The 20534-nt window shown below is 38.1% G+C and overlaps 2 protein-coding genes and 8 non-coding genes across 13 annotated transcripts; all 10 read right to left on the bottom strand.

Annotated features, from left to right (window-relative positions):
* Positions 1-1030: 1030 nt before the first annotated feature.
* calr (calreticulin) lies at positions 1031-9414 on the bottom strand. Its single transcript, XM_053625281.1, has 9 exons — positions 9199-9414; positions 8666-8767; positions 6288-6491; positions 6097-6191; positions 5767-5976; positions 4789-4902; positions 4063-4206; positions 2531-2623; positions 1031-1800 (listed from the first exon to the last, which is right to left on the bottom strand). Exons 1-9 carry the CDS (start codon positions 9290-9292, stop codon positions 1591-1593), a joined length of 1266 nt encoding a protein of 421 aa, XP_053481256.1. The 5' UTR covers positions 9293-9414; the 3' UTR covers positions 1031-1590.
* Positions 9415-9659: 245 nt separating this feature from the next.
* tor3a (torsin family 3, member A) lies at positions 9660-19574 on the bottom strand. Of its 4 annotated transcripts, none has more exons than XM_053625284.1 (18): positions 19550-19574; positions 18917-18951; positions 18635-18666; positions 18428-18464; positions 18190-18238; positions 17953-18000; positions 17737-17766; positions 17480-17526; positions 17283-17307; positions 17058-17108; positions 16844-16886; positions 15521-16658; positions 15251-15345; positions 14913-15035; positions 14505-14770; positions 13803-13978; positions 13099-13223; positions 9660-12881 (listed from the first exon to the last, which is right to left on the bottom strand). In XM_053625284.1, the coding sequence occupies exons 14-18, from the start codon at positions 15019-15021 to the stop codon at positions 12634-12636; spliced, it is 924 nt and encodes a 307-aa protein (XP_053481259.1). In that variant the 5' UTR covers positions 15022-15035; positions 15251-15345; positions 15521-16658; positions 16844-16886; positions 17058-17108; positions 17283-17307; positions 17480-17526; positions 17737-17766; positions 17953-18000; positions 18190-18238; positions 18428-18464; positions 18635-18666; positions 18917-18951; positions 19550-19574; the 3' UTR covers positions 9660-12633. The 4 variants fall into 4 exon arrangements, with proteins under 4 accessions (XP_053481259.1, XP_053481261.1, XP_053481260.1 ...); XM_053625286.1 differs by having other exon boundaries at positions 15521-16655; XM_053625285.1 differs by lacking the exon at positions 19550-19574 and adding an exon at positions 19066-19543.
* LOC128608356 (small nucleolar RNA SNORD47) lies at positions 16735-16807 on the bottom strand. The gene has a single exon (XR_008386056.1). It is a non-coding gene; the product is annotated as a small nucleolar RNA SNORD47 (small nucleolar RNA).
* Positions 16959-17019, bottom strand: LOC128608360 (small nucleolar RNA SNORD78). The gene has a single exon (XR_008386060.1). It is a non-coding gene; the product is annotated as a small nucleolar RNA SNORD78 (small nucleolar RNA).
* Positions 17589-17673, bottom strand: LOC128608358 (small nucleolar RNA snR60/Z15/Z230/Z193/J17). Its single transcript, XR_008386058.1, has one exon. It is a non-coding gene; the product is annotated as a small nucleolar RNA snR60/Z15/Z230/Z193/J17 (small nucleolar RNA).
* LOC128608359 (small nucleolar RNA snR60/Z15/Z230/Z193/J17) lies at positions 17835-17919 on the bottom strand. Its single transcript, XR_008386059.1, has one exon. It is a non-coding gene; the product is annotated as a small nucleolar RNA snR60/Z15/Z230/Z193/J17 (small nucleolar RNA).
* On the bottom strand, positions 18070-18149 carry LOC128608355 (small nucleolar RNA SNORD79). The gene has a single exon (XR_008386055.1). It is a non-coding gene; the product is annotated as a small nucleolar RNA SNORD79 (small nucleolar RNA).
* On the bottom strand, positions 18530-18598 carry LOC128608362 (small nucleolar RNA SNORD75). The gene has a single exon (XR_008386062.1). It is a non-coding gene; the product is annotated as a small nucleolar RNA SNORD75 (small nucleolar RNA).
* On the bottom strand, positions 18748-18816 carry LOC128608361 (small nucleolar RNA SNORD75). The gene has a single exon (XR_008386061.1). It is a non-coding gene; the product is annotated as a small nucleolar RNA SNORD75 (small nucleolar RNA).
* Positions 19068-19148, bottom strand: LOC128608357 (small nucleolar RNA SNORD74). The gene has a single exon (XR_008386057.1). It is a non-coding gene; the product is annotated as a small nucleolar RNA SNORD74 (small nucleolar RNA).
* Positions 19575-20534: the final 960 nt, after the last annotated feature.

Raw genomic sequence — 20534 nt, 5'->3', positions numbered from 1 at the left:
ACAAAATGTTCTACTTTGTTCAAAAAACAAAAAGTGCAAAAAAAAGTGATAGTTTCACTCAAATGAAATTGAAATAATTTATTCCCTCACCCCAAATATAGTCAATCAGCCAAGACACATTTGGTGCCAAAGGTTTGCTTCAGTTTTGCACTGGAGTTACAAGGCTAATATCGCTAACAGTTACACAGACCAGCCATAACATTAAACACTGACAGGTGACATGAATAACGTTGATTATCTCGTTACAATAGCACCTGTCAGTGGGTGAGATATATTAGACAGCAAGTGAACAGTCAGTTCTTGAAATCGATGTGTTGGAAGCTGGAAAAATGGGCAAACGTAAGTATCTGAATGGGTCAGTGCATCTCCAAAAGTGTAGGTCTTGTGGGGTGTTCCCAGGTAGCAGTGGTTAGTACCTTCTAAAAGTATAAGTTAGGACAACTGATGAACCGGTGACACTGGGATGATCATTCATAATACTTGCTAAATCTATATAAAATAAATAAAAAATAAAATAAAGAAAAAAGTAGATCACAGTACAAGGGTGTCAGAACCCTAATCAGCTTAAGACTGAAAAATGAACAATGTAATGCAGTTCAAGTGATGAGAGATGATTGTGACGTAGTTTGTACAGTGTTAAAATGGAGGCTATAAGCTTCCTTAATTATTTAGCACTTTAAGCTCCAGTACAAACTGAAGAAACAACATTTAAAAGACCAAACATGTTTTTCACAAACTACATTTGTGTAAGTGTGAGTACATTTTATTTTTAACTTAACTACTGGTTCACACCAGTCAAATATATTTGCTAGGGGAAGGCTATAATTGAAGCCGAATCAGTACTGCAAATTAAGCCAGCAAATGAATGGCCCCTTAAATTTGAAGCAGGGTTTTGAGAAGTTATACTGCGACCCATATCAAACCACAGCTTTGCAGTGCTCCCATCTGGTTTGTGGAATCTGGTTTGTATTTCCACGTCAGTTATAAAGTTTCTTTATAAGAACAAAAATTCACACGTGTGCAAGGGGCATGGAGGTATGTCAAATATTAACAATACAATTTTATCTTTTCTTTGAGGTTAGATTTGGAATCATACAAACAAAAACAAAAAACTTACAAGGATTCTTGCGCTCAAACGCAATCATAGAGTTCAATCATATTGCACTATGGATGGAAAATGAACAGCAATCTGTTGGAATCTCAGGCTCCTAAATGTTCAGATAATACAGTAACAAATGAATGAGGACAAAATGGTGAATTCAGCTGAACAGCAGAGATTCACAGAGACTTTGTGTACCATCACTTTTTTGCAGCCTTCTTAATCATGTTGCATAATTTCCCCAATCCATCATGTACACTGTATTCATTACAAAGGTGGGCCATTCCTCTTATATCAGTTCCTCTGAACACCACTTGGTTATGCTGAAGAAGCTCAATGAAGTATGCTTTAGTTATAAATATGCTTGCAGCACCAGAACTGAACATGTTAAATGTCTGAGATGAGAAACAAAGGAATGTCCAACACAGTTCAGGTCTCTGCCAAATTCCTCCATTGAGAATAGGAGACAAGGCAGGAGTTTCATTTCAAGTCTACAACTCATCCTTAAGTTTAGAGTCTGTTCCCTCCTCCTCTTCATCTTCTTCATCCTCCTCCTCATCATCTTCCTCATCTTCGTCCTCCTCGTCTTTGTCTTCTTCATCTGCTTCATCCTTTGCCTCTTCACTTCTTTTCTTGTCCTCTTCCTCACGTTTCTTCCTCTCTTCCTCCTCTTGACTATCCTTCATCTTTTTTTCAGCATCCTGTTAAGCAGAACACATAGCATTAACTCAAATCAACAACAATTAAATACAATTAATTATGTTAAGCACTGATTACAATATACACACGCACACAAACACATTTTCAAATAATGACAACATCAGGGCACTAAATAGCCTTGAAAAAAAAATAGCTGTAGAATAGCTTTAGTAGTATTCAGAGGAGAGCCATGCTCCATATGTATGTGATAAAGGGCTTTAAAGGGAGTAACAATATAGCTTGCTTAAATGTTTAAACGCGTTTGCCCATCGGTACACTGTCTGTTTTAGATTCTGCTTCAAACAGGTCAAGTTTTGCTCATGGCCAAATAATCGTGTACATAAGGAATGTGTAGATCAATCCTGTGAATACAACCAAAAGACAAGTGGCTGGCTTTTACTGTTTGAGTATGTTAACAGTGTAACTTTAAATAATAACTACATCAGTGTTATTGTTCCCACTCTGCAATATCAGCAGCTAAATATGAAATATAATTAACAGCCAGGTGAACACACCGCCAGAACTATAATCAATTTTGGGTACACATTTATAGCTGCTTTACCAGTGTGATATGAATGCTCTTAGCAACTATTTGAAAGCATTTTCATTAGTCCAGAGGATGCATTTCAAACCAGTCATATGTCCTATTAATGCATTTAGAATGCTCCTTCACTGTATTAGTATATAAAACTATATACAGGATTAAATTGTTGGTAAAAAGTATGAATGTACCTTTGTTGCACCCCAAGACTCATTGCCAACCTCCTCAGCCAATTTTGGGTCATTGGTAATGAGAAAGTTGTCAAAAATGGTGCCAGACTTCACCTGTTCCAACACAAGAAAGTAGTGTGGGTTAGTAAATGTAAAAGGAGCTCTTCTCATACAAGAGAAGTTACAACCCTAATTCCGAAAATTTTGGGACAGTATGTTAAATGTAAGTAAAAACAAAATGAGTGATTTGTAAACGTACTTTGATTTGTATTTAAGCAAAAAAAAAATATATATAAAGACAACGTATTTGATGTTTGACCTCATCAACTACATAGGTTTTTGAAGATAAACATTTATTTTCAAATTGATGCATGCAACATGTTCCAAAAAAGATTGGACGGGAAATTTAGGACAAATAGAGATGTGTCAAGTTGAAATAAGAAGGTGATGTCAAACAGGTGAGGCAATCGTCTAATCATAGTATATAAGGAGCCTCCAAAAAAGGCCTAGTCCTTCAAGAGCAAGTATAGGTCGAGGCTCACCAATCTGCAAACAGATAATAATCAAACACATTGAGAACAACATTCCCCAAAGACAAATCAGTAGGATTTTGGGTATTTCACCTTCTACAGTGCACTATATAACTAAAAGATTCAAGGAATCCGGTCAAATCTTGATGCGTAAAGGGCAAGACCGAAAACCACTTCTGAATGCGCGTGATCTCCGATCCCTCAGACGTCACTGTCTTAAAAAAGGGTCATGAGTCTGTAATGGATATCCTGACATAGGCTCGACTTGTTCACCGGGCCAAAGAGGAAAAGGACCGTCCAAACTTATCAGCGTCAGGTCCAAAAGCCAGCGTCTATCATGGTATGAGGGTTTGTCAGTGCCCATGGCGTGGGTAACTTGCACATCCGTGAGGGCACTATTAATGCAGAAAGACATGTACACATTTTGAGCAACATATGCTGCCATCCAGAGCAGGACAATGCCAAACCACATTCTGCCCGGATGGCTGGGTAAGCAGAGAGTGCGGGTGCTAGCATGGACTGCCTGCAGTCCTGACCTCGCCGATTGAGAACATGTGGCGTATTATGAAGCGCAAAATAAGGCAACAAAGGCCAACAATAGTTGCACAGTTGAAGAAATGCATAATGGATGAATGGGGGAAATTACACTTGCTAAGCAAGTGTAATTTCCCCCAACTGGTGTCTTCAGCACCCAAACGCTTAATAAGTATTATTAAAAGAAAAGGTGATGTTACACAGTGGTAAACAGTCGACAGTCATCATATTTGAAATGAGCATATATTTTCAAAAATAAATTAAATTCACCAAGTAAAACATCAAATAATGTGTTTTCAGTATAGTACAGGGTGAACTGAATCAAATGCCTTTTTTTTTTTTGCATTTTCCATACTGTCCCAACTTTTTCAGAATTGGGGTTGTATATATTAAATGTGTTACAATGTATAACAATAACAAGACCACCACACCTTAATCCATCTCATGAAGCATTAAACACACTTTCATAAGAGATAATAGGATTCAAACCTGCCACAGGTCCAATCCAATCACTCCAATGCTGCTGTATTGGTAGATCTCAGAATCAGGAGTGTATTCAGGGTTGTCAATTTCAGGGTGCACCCATTTTCCTTTGTAGGCAGGATTGTCAATCTGTTTTGGCTTCCATTCACCCTAAGAAGGGGGGAAACCCCATTTTATGAAACATTCTTAAAAAACAGCTTAAATACACTTTACTCTACATTGAAGATAATCTGTTTGAACATTGGAAGTTAATTATTTTTGCCAAATGTTTCTTTGGTACATGTGTTAACTATCTGAAATGCTACACTCAACAAGACACAACTGAGGGCAGCATTCACTTATAGCATGGGTTTATGGAAATCCCACTGAGATGTGTGTATTTTTTTATTTTTTATTTTTTTTATATATACATATACACATATATATATATATATATATATATATATATATATATATATATATATATATATATATATATATATATATATATATATATATATAATATAAATATAAAAATCACACAAAAAAGATCGGCTCAGTTCTAAAATTACACATAGATTGTACATTTCTAATTGAACTTTTACAGTGGGGCATCTACCAGAGCTCTAGACAGGACCTGCATCATGTCCACTGTAATAATATACTCTATATTCCATTTCTGTATGATGCCCTTGAAAAATTAGCAAAGGAATTATATTTTAAATCCTTGTAATTAACGGGAGCTTTGTGTACCTTGTAGTCAGGGTTGGTAACCATGGGAGGCTCCCATTCTCCATCCATCTCTTCATCCCAATCATCAGGCTTTTTGGCATCAGGATCAGGGATGGTTTCAGGCTTGTCCCAGTCCTGTCGAAAGCCAAAAGAACAGACAAATTTTAGAAAGGATCAGTAACTGTTATGTGTAAAATAGATTAAGTTATATCAAATTAAGCACAAAGTGCACAGAAAGGCACCCCAAATAATCACCCTGCTGCTAAATAAACTACTTGTTCATTTAATTTTAAATAGATAATTTAAAAATACTCAAGTATTTGATCATTAACTTCACTATTTACATTTGATAGAAACAAATTTCAACCATTCGTCTTTATCAAAATTGCTTTAAGACAATGAAAAAAATATTCTGCGTATTCAGTCAAGATGAAACAATCGCTTCACTATGCTGTTAAAATTTCACAACTACAGGAAATCCTGTTACTGATGGAATTTTTTTTGCCAAATTCTGATTGCAGTTATCAGACTGATTTGTACACATCACTTCTGCTTATCAGCTGGGCTTAATGGTCAATAAATCTAGTTCAAAAACTCAACATCTATTTCTCCTTATCATCTGCTTTCAAACCTTCACCTAATATTAATAAAATGCCCAGTCCCTAACTCACAACTGGCTACTGGCAAGCAAGAACTCTACTGGAAATGGTATCCATATTGCAGATCCACTCACGATTATGCCACGCAAACCTGACGAAGGTGTAAAGGTGATGTTGCTCCTTAAATAGAAAATGTGGCTTTTGAGGCGTTAACAGATTTGATCCAAACACCAAACTACAGAACATAATCATGATCAGCCTTCCATGAGGAGTTAATAATAAAAAGACTGATTCTTTAGGGGAAATATAACCTAATTACAACAAAAGGTGTGGGTTTGTATGTGTCTTAAAAGCAGTTCTAACTTTACATTTAGTTAAAATTTATTTTTAAACACCTCACCTCTGGCTTTTTATCATCAGGGTCACCGATTTTCTCCCGCTCGTCCCAGTCTTCAGGCTTCTTTGCATCGGGATCCTTGATCTTCTTCGGGGGCAAAAAGTCCCAATCATCCTCAAGAGATCCAGATTCCACCTTCTTATTGTCAATCTTCACCTCATACGTGTTGTCAGGATTAACAACGAGTGTGTACAGGTGGGAGTATTCATCATCCTAGTTATCAACATCACAGGATTAGTGGGATCAATTTTCCAACAACTCACTGAAAAATATGGAATTAGAATACTGGGAATACCACCTAGAGCTGGCTTTACCACCTAGAGCTGGCTTTACCTTGCACCTGATGTCTTTGTTGATCAAATGATTCTTGCCCTTATAATTGAAGATGACATGAACCTTTTTAGTGCCAGGGCCACAGATATCAGGACCTTAAATAGAACATATCTTCAGTAAAATATTCCCAATTCTTTATTCTTAGTTTAAGGTATCGGATAGCAAGTTGTGAAAAAAGTAAGCTTTCTCACCAAACATTATATTGTATGTGGAATCTCCATTCATTTCCTCTTGCTTAAGGTCTGATGGGAAAAGCTTAATATAGCCTCCTCCACAGTCTATGCCCTGCTCATGTTTCACTGTGAACTGCACGACCAGTGGCTGGTCCTTATTGCTGAAGTCCTCAAACCGAGATGAAATAGCATAAAAGTGAGCATCCTGGCTGGTCTGAAGGCCTGGAAGACAACATGATAACATCTAGCTCAGTGATATACTATAGCAGTTCTCAGTTTATACAGTGTGTGCACATAAATTTGCTCTACCACAGAAGTGTCAAACTCTAGGCCCACAGGCTGAATACAACCCAATTCCTTGTAATTTGTACAGTTGCAAGCCATTAACATTTTTTTGTCTGTAAATGTCACGCTTTAATGCTTGGGTTCATTGCTTTATACAGTTAATCTAGACAACATATGCACTTTTAATAAACCCATACAAACCCAAAATGAATTACCTGTATAACTTTTGAGGATACAAAAGTGCCAACGTAGCCAGGACACAAAATTGAGTTTGACACTCTACAATGTGCATAAGGGTGGGGGTCCATGGCACCTCAATCATTTAGTCCTTATAACTCTTAAAAATTAAACCTTAAAATCATTTTTCAACATTGAATGTGAGAAAACATACATTTCACCATTCACAAAAAGTGTTAGCCCATTTCAGGCAACAATCTCTCTCTCATATATTTATTTATATTTATATATATATTTATATATATAAATAATATATATATAATTACACACACAGTGACAGTGATCAGGACATTTTCCCTTAGGGGTGTACTCACTTTTGTTGCCAACGGTTTAGACATTAATGGCTGTGTGTTGAGTTATTTTGAGGGGACAGCAAATTTACACTGTTACACAATCTGTACACTCACTACTTTACATTGTAGCAAAGTGTAATTTCTTCAGTGTTGTATATACAGTGTTGTACACAGAAAGTATATACAAGTTTTCTTTGATGAAAATAGCTGCATTTTTCTTTTTAATAAGTAATAAATGTTAATAAGTAATAGGGTTGAATTTTTTTAAATTGATAATTATAAGTTATAATTAATATTATTAATATACTTATATTAATATAATTAAAATAAGTTATAAATAAGTTATAATTTGTGTACCAAGTTTGCATTTTTGAATTTCCACATCAGACAATATACCAAATATAATTAAAAATAAAGAACAAGGGAAGGAGAGAGTTTCCTTCCTCTTGGACATATGACGTGGGTATTCCGAATATATTGCAATACAGGTCAAGTAGAACTATAGTCATTTGTGTTATGCAAAAATCCTGCTTTCTATGTGTTGTATGTTTTGTTTGTAGTTTAACCCTCCTATTATGTTATTGGTCAATTTGACCCTTTTCCACATCTGAGATGTCTAAAATACTGGTCAATCTCTCATTTTCTCTGAATTTTTTATTTTTTTTACTTTCCTCATTAGGGTCATGATTTGTGTGCAAAAAGTTTTACTGTTTTTAAACTGTTCTTTGCTGCTTTTGTGTGTTTTTAAACTGTGGAAGTCATTTTGACCCATAACATAATGGATGTTCCCCCGCCCCATTTTGAGTCATTTTGACCCTTAACATAATGGATGTTACCCCCCATTTTGAGTCATTTTGACCCATAACATAATGGATGTAACCCACCCCCCACCCCCAACATATTGGAGGGTTAAGTAATTTATCTAAAATATGCACACAGGCTGTTGTTAAAGACACCACCCATTTTTACACCTTGTGTTCTGTTGGCTACTTAACAACGGGTCAGACACCCGAGACAGAATATAAGAGCTGAAATGACCAACCTTGAATAAGTCTCCGTTTTGCGGGGGAACAGTAAAGACAGAAACACTTTTCATACCTGGGGATACCCCGTCCAGCAGATGTGTGCTATCATGAGCACAAATAATATGATGGCAAATGTTACTGAGTGAATTCACCTATTTACATTTTTTGTTTTAATAAGCAGTTAGTGTCAATTAATATTGCACCATTTTTCTAATCCGTTTTATTTGTGGAGTCAAACTGGCCCAAGTGTATCTTGTGTAATATAAATATGAAGGGGGTAAAGCAGATGCACCAAAAAGTAAAATTAGAATGGAGTATGCTTACACTTTAGGTACTAATATAAAACGGGTCTCTTTTTTTGCCATGAATTTTTATCTTTACATATATATTTATAAATGTAGCACAAATGGCACCCAATCCTGGACTCACTCAGTGGTTTTATTTTCTAGGATTGGTCCAGTTTATTATTTAGGAGATTTGATGCATTGTTGACAAAAATGTGCATCAAAGCCAGAACATGAGGATTTCAGCACTAAAGAGGAAAGGACAATCTCACCCTTGTCTTTCTCGGCATCGCCATAAAATTTGCCGGCCGACAGCACAAACTTGCCATAGTCGGATTTATGAGTGGATTCCAGCCACCGGCTTTTCCAAGCATCTACACAAACAAGAAAATAAGAACAAAGATGTTCAGTTAATGAAAAGCATCTGCGAGGTTACCTAATGTCTGGATAAGCGTGACGCCCTGGCGTTTGTAATTCGCTAAAAAGATCCGCGTTTTCCAACATCCATGATATAATATGCAACTTTAATGCAAGTCGATGTTCATATTCAGACTTCCATTGTTTCAGACTATATGTTTACAGAGTAGAAAGACAACACATAAACCACGGTGAAGGATGTCATTGTTAACTAAGAGAAATGACGATAGCATAGCCACAGGAGTGGCGTGACTTATTAGAAACACAACTTTTAACTTTAGATAAAAAATTTTAATAAGAAATAAACCCATACATCAGGTTAGTGCAGGTCATCCCCTACGCGTATGGACAGTTTACAGTAGTGTAAATATAAAAATGAACACATTACCCCCGTCTTCAAACTGCTCTCTGAAATAAACGGACGATGCTGCGGTTATTAAGGCGAATGATAAGCTTATGAAAAGCAAACAGAGCGCTGTCATTTTGTCCAGAACAAATATGCTCTCAACAGAGTACTAGACAATGTATGAATTAGCGTGAAAACCGTTATAACGTCACCCAAGCACGCATTAATACCGGTGATATCTCAACAACGTGCTTTTCTAAATCAATGAGCACTTCTTGGCGTTGCCAGGCTCTCCTCTTGGCTCAGAACAGATGGCCTCATTTCATTGGCCCAGAGCACGAGGAGGCGGGGTCACAGATTCCGACCAATCAGATCGCTAATAAAAAATAATGGACAGCAAACTTTAGCCAATTCAGTCTAACCACGCAGTTCACTCGCAATCCTAAGAGGAGGACATGAAATAACGATTTTGAGATGGAGAAAGGGAATCACGCAAGCTTGTGGGTTTTTTTTTTCCCTTTTAACATCCATCCATTTTCTATACCACTTATCCTACAGGGTCGCGGGGGAACCTGGAGCCTATCCCAGGGAGCATCGGGCACAAGGTGGGGTACACCCTGGACAGGGTGCCAATCCTTTGCAGGGCACAATCACATACACATTCACACACCACGGACAATTTGGACATGCCAATCAGCCTACAATGCATGTCTTTGGACTGGGGGAGGAAACCGGAGTACCCGGAGGAAACCCCTGTAGCACGGGGAGAAGACGCAAATGCCGCACACACAGTGCAGTGGGAATCGAACCCCCAACCCTGGCAATGTGAGGCGAACCACTAAGCCTCGCACCTCAAGGGTTGGGGGTGTGCGTGGAGTTTGCATGTTCCCCCCATACTTTCAATCTCATATATGTGAAAATGTAACTTTTTGGAGCATTAGAAAAGTCAGAAGAAAGGACACAAATCTAGTTCCAGTCTAAAACATTTTTATGTATAACAGCTAAAATTAAATTCTTTACAAAAGGTTTAGAACTTTAAGCTGATGACTTTGTAGTGAAAATATTACTGACACAAAAGTCTAAAAGCTAAATACAGTGTTTAAAATGTTCAAAATATACATAATAATGACAATTTAGAATTCCTTATATACAAAGTGTTTATAGCTTATTATTATAACAAACCAGCATAAAAATTTATATTTTTATTTGGATTTTTTTTTTTACACAATGTAGCTTCATGTCAACCAAAATGATTAAACATTGGGATGTATTTTCATCTAGAACATTTAAATTAAATCCTTTCATTTCAACATATTTCCCTTAAACTCAGTAATGACATTGTAAACTCCACCATGCAATTCCATAGTCTATTGAAAAACATTTTAGATGTTAGAGGTCTAAGGTGTACACACTAACCCCAGACTACACATTGTTTTTATTGCTGTCACAATCTGGCATTTTCTCTAGAAAAATAGACTTTTGTTGCAATAGAAACAACAGTAACACTGGTAAACAATGGTCTGTCATACAATTTCAACTGCTTTCCTCTGCTTTCATGTCTCCTGAACCTTAAAATCCTACATCCATATAATGTGACAAAAACCCAAATGATTCCATTTAAGGCATTCATAAACAACAGACGTTTACATTAAATAATACAGAATGTAAAAAAAAAACCCCAATCTCACACACACGGTAAATAACTGCCACATTTGACCAATTTTTTGCGGTGCTTTTCCACAGGAAAGTGTGTTACGAAAACAGATATGATCCGAAATTCTGTTGATTTTTCATTAAGTGGCTTTAATGAATTTGGTTACCCCCCCCCCTTGCCCAAAGTGTGCCAAGTAGGTGACTTGTCACTTATTTTGTAAAAACACTAGCTACCTAGAATCAATAAAATCCTAGAAATCAATAGTTGTAAAGTTCACATGAGATGGAATGGAAAACCTGGTTGAATATACATTGTGCGGAGTCATTTATAAATCATTTTTGTGGAATTGACCACGTGAGCCCGTTTCTCCGCACCTCCCTTATTTAACACACTTTCATATCAGTATTTCTGGCAACAGAGGCTCACAAATAAAACTGGCTCAAAAGGCAACAAAGAAGAGAAAGTTCAGTGAGTCTGAAATTGATGTTCTTTAACAGAAGTGCAGTCAAGAGCAGACACAATGCTTTTTGGAAATCTTAGCAGTAGCATTGCATTCCAAACAAAATATGTTGTGCGGCAGTGTGGCACGGCTGCTGCCATTGAAGCTGGGGGTAAAGGATGGACTTTGCCCGCAGTGAAAAAAGTGGCCAGATATCAAATTTCAAGGAAGAAGACTGCTGTATACAGAACCTGCGTACAATCCACTGGGGCAGGACACGGTGTGACTTTGCCAGTGTCTAGCCTCCATTATCGGGCACAGTGAAATTAGTGGTATAATCCCCAATAATGCCCTACATTAATGCTTGGATAATGCGGACTAATGAACTTGTATGCTGAGAGTTAAACTTTGATTTCATTACATTACATTTTGTTAGTATACATGGCATAATAACTGACTCACATTAATGTCTATTAATGCACCTTTTAAAAATAGATTGTATGTCCTTTTGAAGCAAGTGTTATTTAAATTATTAATAGATTTTGCATAACATTTAATTTGTTGTTATGGCACTGGAAACATCGGCACAGTTCTCCCAAATCACACAGTCTAATTATTGGAGCATACTGCCATGGTCAATAGGAAAAGTGAGTACGTCAGGTTGGAAACCTGCATTACCATTTTAAGATCAAATTTGTGTGTATGAATGTTTTATAAATGAGGCCCCTAAATGAGGGGTCTAGTATACGAAAAGATCATTGTAGTGTAAGGGTTTACGGTATACACCAACACTGCATTAGAATTGATATCATGACTCTACAACCTCCAAAGAACTACTCCTACGTTCATGGTTACTATTACTCGAGGGGAAACGGGCCCAGGTACTTGACCAGGGTACAAAAAGTTCATATTATTAACTGTACTGCATTGTCCAGTGGAAAAGCTCTATTAGACTGAGGTAAACAGGGTGGGAAAGGATTAGTAGTTCAGTGGGGTCAAGTAACAGCTCTCCATTGTGAACAGCTCTGCATGTTCAAGGAAACATTCATCTTCAGTAACTGCTTTATCCTGGTCAGGGTCATGGTGGATCCAGAGCCTATCCTGGGAACACCTGGCATGAGAAGGGAATATGTCATGGATGGGATACCAGTAGTCCACACCTACGAGCAATTTAGCATAGCCAATCCAACTACCAGGATGTTTTCAGATGGGGAGAGGAAACCTTCATGCCATGGGGAAAAGAACATGAGAAACTCCGCACAGACAGTAAGTCGAGCTCAGGATTGGCCTGGCATGTAAAAATCTGGCAACAGTCTCATTTTAGCTTCACTGTTACGTATGCCATAACTTGTTCATGTGGGCTTAATGACCGTGTGTTATTCTATCAATGTAAAAAGAAGTTGATTCGTTGTGGGATGGACTTGCAACCCTGTGCAGAAAAGAGTTTTTCTTCTTTGGGTACATACAGCATGGCTTTAGCCACCTCATCCAGAGTTGCCTCATCAGGCTCCACGCCACGTATTACAAACGCGTCCCGAGCACACAGTTTAATGTGACGATATTCAAGAGGCAAGAATGGCACAAAGAAGTCAATCAGGTGCCCTGACATGAGCTCACTCTGGGCAAATCCTCCTAGAGCAGTGAGAGAGAGGGGAATTTCATATATCACTAAAATCGCATCAGTTCAGTTGAGGCTTACAGAAACCCATTTTTTATATTAATGAGCCATTATTAATTACATAGAAGTGCATCAAGTAATCAGTAATGTTGATCAGGTTAAAAAGAAAGTAAATGTAGAGTTTTGTGTTTGCTGTAAGTTGTTATATGTATTAATTGCATGTGCGCTTGCCTTCAGCCTCCATAGATTCTGCTCGCAGTCGATGTTCCAGATCTTCCATACCAATATCCTCCCGGTTCTGCCCCGAATGCCAAAAGTCCAGAGCTACATCATTAATAGTTGCACCACCAATATTACTACAGAAAGAGAGTGAACAGAGTTGAGTGCAAGATGATGTACAACCTTACTTCAAAAATTCTTTGGTCACATTTTTGTATTTCTATTTCTTCCATTTCTGGGAATTATAGTTTTTATTTATTTATTTTTATGGGATTGGAAATGATAACCATAAACATGATCATATCTTTTGAATAACCTTCTCTAGGTTTCTAAGAGGTTAAAACTCTTTCCATGCAATAGATAAAACTTAAACTAGTAATTCAATGCCTTAATAGAAGTAAGCTTTCCATTTATTCACCCATAAACCAAGCGGTATGCAAACTTTCATTGGTAGTACATGGTAGTAGTTTGCACTTTTAGACTGTATAACTAGTATTTCTTTTCTCAAACACTGCTACCAGCTACTGCTACTCAGTCTTCATATCATTACCTTATACTGCTCAACAATTATGTAGTTCATATTGTTGGAGTAGCAGAACTCCTGAAATCTCTCAATTAAATATCCCACTGGAGAGTTTAATATAAATTATATGCTGTACTAGCTTTTGTTCTTCAATTTCATTTAAATTACACTTGTTAAATGAGGACACACCAACCTGAGGAACAGGAATATGGCTCTTCTGTAACTAACGCCATCCACATTATCATAGTGGTCCATATAGGGCTTAATGGCATCTATAAGACCAGGGTGTAATTTCTCTGCCTCATCAAAAATGAAGAGTGTCTGTGGGCAACGGAGGACCATGTCTCTAATAGCCTCCCTCAGCTGGCCCTAAAAACACATGCACAAAAATGAATGAGTTTTTACAATGTAACACAGTTAAAATACATAATGCACAATATATTGATATAATAAAAAAATACACAATAGAAGCATAATTAGATGTTTGTAATCTAAAAAAAAAAAATACATTCAAGTATTATCTGCAACTAACATGTACTTCTTTCATTTTCAGTAACCGCTTTATCTTGGTCAGGGTTGCAAGGCATTCAGAGCCCAGTGCCATGTTTCTGCTTGCATGAGAATAATACCACCAACCTACAGCTACTGACCAAATTTATATACCGCCACCAAATTTGGCACCCTGGTTGTTCGGTCTTGGACAGAGGAACACTCATTAGAGTAAACCATACATCTCAGAACAAGGGGTTCTACTCTACATACCTTCCTCACACACACTACATCCCTCTGTCTCATGGTGAACAGAACTCCCTAATACCAAAACCTCACACAATCTGTATGAAGCTAGATTAACCAATAGTAAAGTTTGCATAAAGACATTGTGAGAATTGCTCACCTTGTACACATCCACCAGTCTCGCATGTGGGAAGTGGAATGGGGCAATAAACAGACGCACACACTCACTCTTCACTCCGTCACGATACAGGTTATCTGCCACCAACCGGGCCACAAAGTTTTTGCCAGTGCCTGACCAACCGTGGAAGGACAGAGTCAGGGGCTTGTTTGACTCAGGGTTATTAATGAAGCCTTGAATGGCTTTCAGGACCACCGACTGAGCCAGATGCTGCCCGTGAAGTTTTAGCTGTAGATCCCGCTCTAGACCTAGTTCAAGAAAAATAGCTGCTATTGCTGATATAAAATCATGCATGTATAGATGAAACATATGTTCAACTGAAAATATAACAGAATGAAGGTTCATAAGCACTGGCTGAAAAAATAAATGATGTACTGTCGAACATCATACCTGTGATGTTGTTGGAAATTCTGCAGTCTCCTGAATCACAGCACTGTCCAATCCTGCAGTACCAGCTGGTCATCATGCCCATATAATCCTGAGAAATCCACGACCACATGCTCCCTGCAGGCACTGAACACAGCACGAAATTCACACATTTCGGTTTAATGATTAGGATTCAAGATGAGATCATTCTGTAAATTACAGAACAACCCAAAATAAACATTGCCGACAATACGTTCCTCGATGAAAGCGGTGGTTTTGTATAGACAGATGTTTGTCACAAGCCGCAGTCAGAGTGAAAATCCCCAGTCTAAAACACGGCGTTTCACAGCCTCGGTCCCTACCTTGCTGAGTCGCATCGTCCTGATTCGGCTGACACTCGCCTTCCCAAACATGGCAGTAGAGGTAGTTGAAGTAATAGGTTGACACATTTGAGATGCTGTCAAAGTGAAACAAATCCGCGTTAACGGACACCGCTAAAAGAGCGGAGAAAAAGGCTAAAACAATCATCAGGTCCGATAGTAATGCAGTCTGTACAACGAACTACAAATAACCCTCTTTATTGTGCCCATTCAGACCTCCTGTCACCGCTTACTGTGGACGTAAAAACGTACCATTAATATTTACCCAGGACAGGCTGCCGCGGAAGTGACGCAACTTCCGGTAGTCCCAGAGAATACAAGCAGCTTCGAATTTCCCCAGGTGACTTCCTTACACATATATAGAGCATTTTATAGTACATAAAATAAACATTGAATATAGATATTCAGAGGCCTACTTAGAAAAAAAAATTCCATTGCACCTTATATACTCTAACGCTTTGCTTGTATTGTCTCATTTGTAAGTCGCTTTGGATAAAAGCGTCTGCTAAATGAGTAAACGGAAATGTACACATTTTTCCGCTCCCTGGCGGCTAAAACTGAGCGGCTCAGGGGGAGCTCCTCCCCCTCACGCCAGCACACTCATTCCGGATATGTCAGTCAGGACTCCACAAACACCCTCCCACTTCACTTTGTCGTCGAACATGTAGCGTACGGGCAGATTTTCTACAGTCCAATACGATATCGCTCGCTCATTTCTGATTTTTATTTTACCCAATTTAAATGCAGTCCAAAAGTTAGTGGACCAGCTTTTCACTTTGTTATATACAGTGTACAAGTGTGTATGTGACAAACGTTGAATCGTCACCCCATTATACCTTCTTGTAGGTTATGCAATCAAAGTTTGAGCATCAATTTTTGCCAGTTGGATAAACCAATATCAGTACCCATTCATTAGAAGTGATTCAGTTGGAAAAAAGAAAACGAAAAATTTCAACATGCTCAGAAGTAAATATTGAACACCAAACAGATCATGATCTTTGTATAACGGAAGGTTAAATTTTGGTGACCCGACAACTTGTGAACAAGCTGGGATACGTAAAGAATTTCATTGCACTGTAATAGGACCAAAGCTTCTTCTAGTCACAAAATGGAACATATGCTTGAATCCACTGACACGGCTGCAGAGTTTAATGGGTTAAAAACCAGTGATGAGAGCAACTTTGAGAGGAGAGGAAAAATGAGAAGGAAACCGTACCCATTCAAAAGTTTTATTGACATTTTAAACTAGACAATCAGTAACCCATGGTTCCCCCATGAGTAACATGGCATTCAACTTAAACCCCAAAACACATCCAGTTAACTGGTACTGTATAACAACTTCCAGACCCTGATGTTCAGATGACCACACTGAAGCTTGAGTGGAGTTCTACTGTGTAGAAAAAAAGAAAACCAATCAGGCTGCAAGAAAGTTTACATGACTAGTGCAAACAGCAGGTAACCATAGCAACCTCAGAAATAAGTGGAACGGAAAGGGTATAATCAGCAGATTCATTTGGCAGAATCTCTTCATCACAGGTTGCATGTCAGCAATTTACAAGCATTAAAACAACTTACCTGAATGTAGCCTGTCAACTTGGCCAATGGGCTGCAAATCAATCTGCATATAATAGATATGCATGGTCAATCAGGATAAAAATCAGAACAGCTTGCAGTGAAGTAAAAACATGGGTTCATCAGTAAGAGATGGTCCACATTTGTGTTCAGCTCAGACATTTGTAACATCATTGAACCCCAATTGTGGGCAAATGATTTAATAAGTCACACAAACCTTGTGAGCCTGGCTTGCCTCAACAGGGTTACAGGATGCTTACAGCTTCACCTGTCAAGGAGTAGACCCCTGTTAGTACAGAAAATATTACCCATGGAGGTCTAAAGGTTATCCAAATGACCATATCAGACAGAGCTAATATCCAATCTCCATGGAAAAGTCAATGGATGTTAATCATCCCACTGGTCATGTAATACTGATGTATTTATTAGTGTAAATAATCACCATTTTTCAAGCATGAGCAGCCACCCTACAGGAGAGAACACATGATAAGTGCAAGAATACTGCAGATATGGAATACAGACACATCTGAATCCAGATCAGTCATCAAGGCTTAATGTCCTCAACAAGATCAGAGACCTGATTCACTCATCCTCTCCAGATAACAGCAAAGGGGTCACACAATCAAGTGACTAACATACCTGGAGTGATGACATCAAGACAGTCAGTCATCCACACCATCTAGATGCTATAGAAGAAAACAAAATTTAACAGCCAGTGGAGGCAGAAGTCACATACATGCGTCTTTACTTGATACATCAGCTAGGAGCGAAAGACATTGCATATGGTTCTACATGGAGATTCTGCTGAACTATGCAGTCATCACTTGTATCATGTTCTATAAAAATGTTCAAAAAAAAAAAAAAACACAAAAAAAAAAAAACACAAAAACCCTCACCTTCGCCTAGGTTCCTCATCAGCTTCATCTCTGCAATAAGATGGGATGGGGGGGGAATTACCACCACAATTACATTATATTAACATACTAGGGAATGACGGATGCATCAGCTAGGAGCGAAAGACATTGCACATGGTTCTACATGGAGATTCTGCTGAACTATGCAGTCATCACTTGCAGTGAAATTAAAGTCTTTCCACAAACTGAAGTCTTTACCATTCAGCCAATTTCACTGGGCCACATCTTGCACTTGACACAGGAGCCCTGGGGGAAGATGACACTTATTACAATGTGCATGCTAAAAAAAGTGATATTATTAATATGAGGACATGCTACTGTTTCAGTACAAGTGTGTCTTTCACTCTTATTCAGAGAGATTCCCATTGTATTAATAACAATCATCATAAACAGTTGACACCTTTGCAGCATTTAAATAAACTGCCAAAAGCTTACCTCACTCATTCCATCATCTCCAGCATCCTCAGAGAAAACCTGAGTCATCCTAGGATGAAAAGCAAGGGGGAATAAAAATTATTTCCAGAAACACTAGGAGGACTCCAGTACATAAATACAGTGCCTCAGATTAAATATTTGGTGGTTGCAATCTCATCAGTCTTGGATCAAGAGTAGCAAATAATGTCATCATAGAGCACACGTTAGAAGTGGAAGTGTTTAAAGACACAAAACATACCTGTACACAAGCACAGCATACAGAATTCCACCAGGCACTGCAAGAAGAAAGGACTGGATTAGAAGCTTTCCTGTCTGCGTCATCAGAGAAAGTGGATCAAGCAGCCTCAGACTCAAGCTCTCAGAAATAACTTCTGTCCACTACTCTTATTCATTTTACTCATCACAGGCAGTAAGAGGGAAAAAAAAAAATATCAAGAGTACATACCTTCATTTACAGCAGTCCATTCCCTCTAAATGCTGTAACAAGCACATAAGCCAACAATTAACCCTTGTAACATGCATGGTAAAAACTAAACTAAAATACGCAAGCTAAATTCAAGCCTCAGAAGTATTTTTCAGAAACCACTTCTGTCCACTACTCTTATTCAATTTTCTTCATCACAGGCTTGGGTAGAGTTCATGTGCAGAAGGAACTAAAACACTGCTTTTTGGTAGGTTATAGGCAGCATTTACGGCTGATGAGTAGAAAAAGTGGACGTGAACTTACCAATACACGGATCTGCTGAATCCAGCACCTTCTGCCTGCCACACACACACACACACACACACACACACGGAGAGGGAGGATATTAATATACGCTGCATGGACGCCACGTGGGACACAGGAAGTGAACTAGAAGAAAAACCAATAACTACCATATGCTAGGTCAGAAAAGTTGGCATTCATCAGATTTTGTCAGATGTCCCTACCAACATAATTTTCATCATGTGCACACGGATTGAAATCCATAACTAACGTTAGACAGAAGGGGAACGAAACCTAACCCAAGCTAAGCTAAGCTACAGAGTTAGCTAGGTAAAATGGGCGCGGAGAAGCCATGCAGCTAGTTTAACCTCGAAGCGCAAATATTCAAGAGAAAAATAATGCATAGTTACACGCATTCACAACTGAAAGTCTTCAATGACTTGACTGAAAAGAGGGGGAAAAAAGCACTCACCACCCATGCACACGTACTGCTAAAGGCTAAGCTAAAAAAACCCCGAAAACTCATTCAAATTAAAAACGTATTTAAGACAACTAAACTAAAGAGATATTTACTTAGACAAACAGGCGAGAGAAAAAAACATGCATACATATAGTACTACCCATCAGCACTTAAATAATAAAAAATACACCTACACTCCAGTACATGCCATGTGGAAATGAGACCGTAGGAAAGGGCACGCGAGCATTTATACTATGTCCCGCAATGCCTTGTGGGAAGTTTCAAGATGGCGGTTAGTTAACAGTACAAACTACAGACGCTAGATGGCAGTGCAAAACTGCTTTACTTGTATTTTGTATTGACTTATTACCAATAAGAGTGGGGTTTTTTGGTTTTTAAATATGGAAACCGGCCAGTGTGGTTGGTCTTTGTGTATATCTGTTCGCCAAATTATTATAAAATCTACAGACTAGCAGTTTATACTAACAGTATAAAAGAAAATGGAAAATCAACAAGGTGCTACATATTTGCTTTCCCAAATGCACTGCGAATTCCTGCTTCTGTGTTACTGTGCTGCTTTGTCTGCGCTTAACGTTCATTAAAAGTAGAATTCAAATTTAAGAACTGTCGTCTATTTGTCCTGATATTCACTTACCCAATACTCTACACTCCTTATACCATCATACTCAGGCTTGAGAAGTAACGGAATACATGTAACGGCGTTACGTAATCAGGATACAAAAGATTGGTAACTGTAATCCGTTACAGTTAAGTAAATAAATAAATAATCAGATTACAGGTACAGTTTGTAAAACAAACAAACTAATAATAATAATAATAATAATAATAATAATAATAATAATGGGTTTTATTATCAGGATTTAAAAAAAAAAAATCCCATTCAGAGCAAAGAAATTATCTTTGGACATAACTGTTGAGTTCTTGTCCGATACCAGTCACAGAACCAGAATTTGGACCCTGTAGTGGCTGATTCCTCTCATCTGCACTCAGGAACAAGTCACACAGACACAAAGTTCAGTGAAAGCTTCTTAGTTTGATGCTCACAAAGCCATTGCACATATACACACAGTTGGAACAGGTCACAGTTCAAATAAAAACCTCTGCTGTGTGGACACCAGTGACACTAATACAGTGATACTAATGCAGTGATACTAATAC

The sequence above is a fragment of the Ictalurus furcatus genome, chromosome 5 (assembly GCF_023375685.1).
Source record: "Ictalurus furcatus strain D&B chromosome 5, Billie_1.0, whole genome shotgun sequence".
Lineage (NCBI taxonomy): Eukaryota > Metazoa > Chordata > Actinopteri > Siluriformes > Ictaluridae > Ictalurus > Ictalurus furcatus.
The sequence above is the reverse complement of the archived record's forward strand: the minus strand, read 5'-3'. Positions and strand labels throughout refer to the sequence as shown.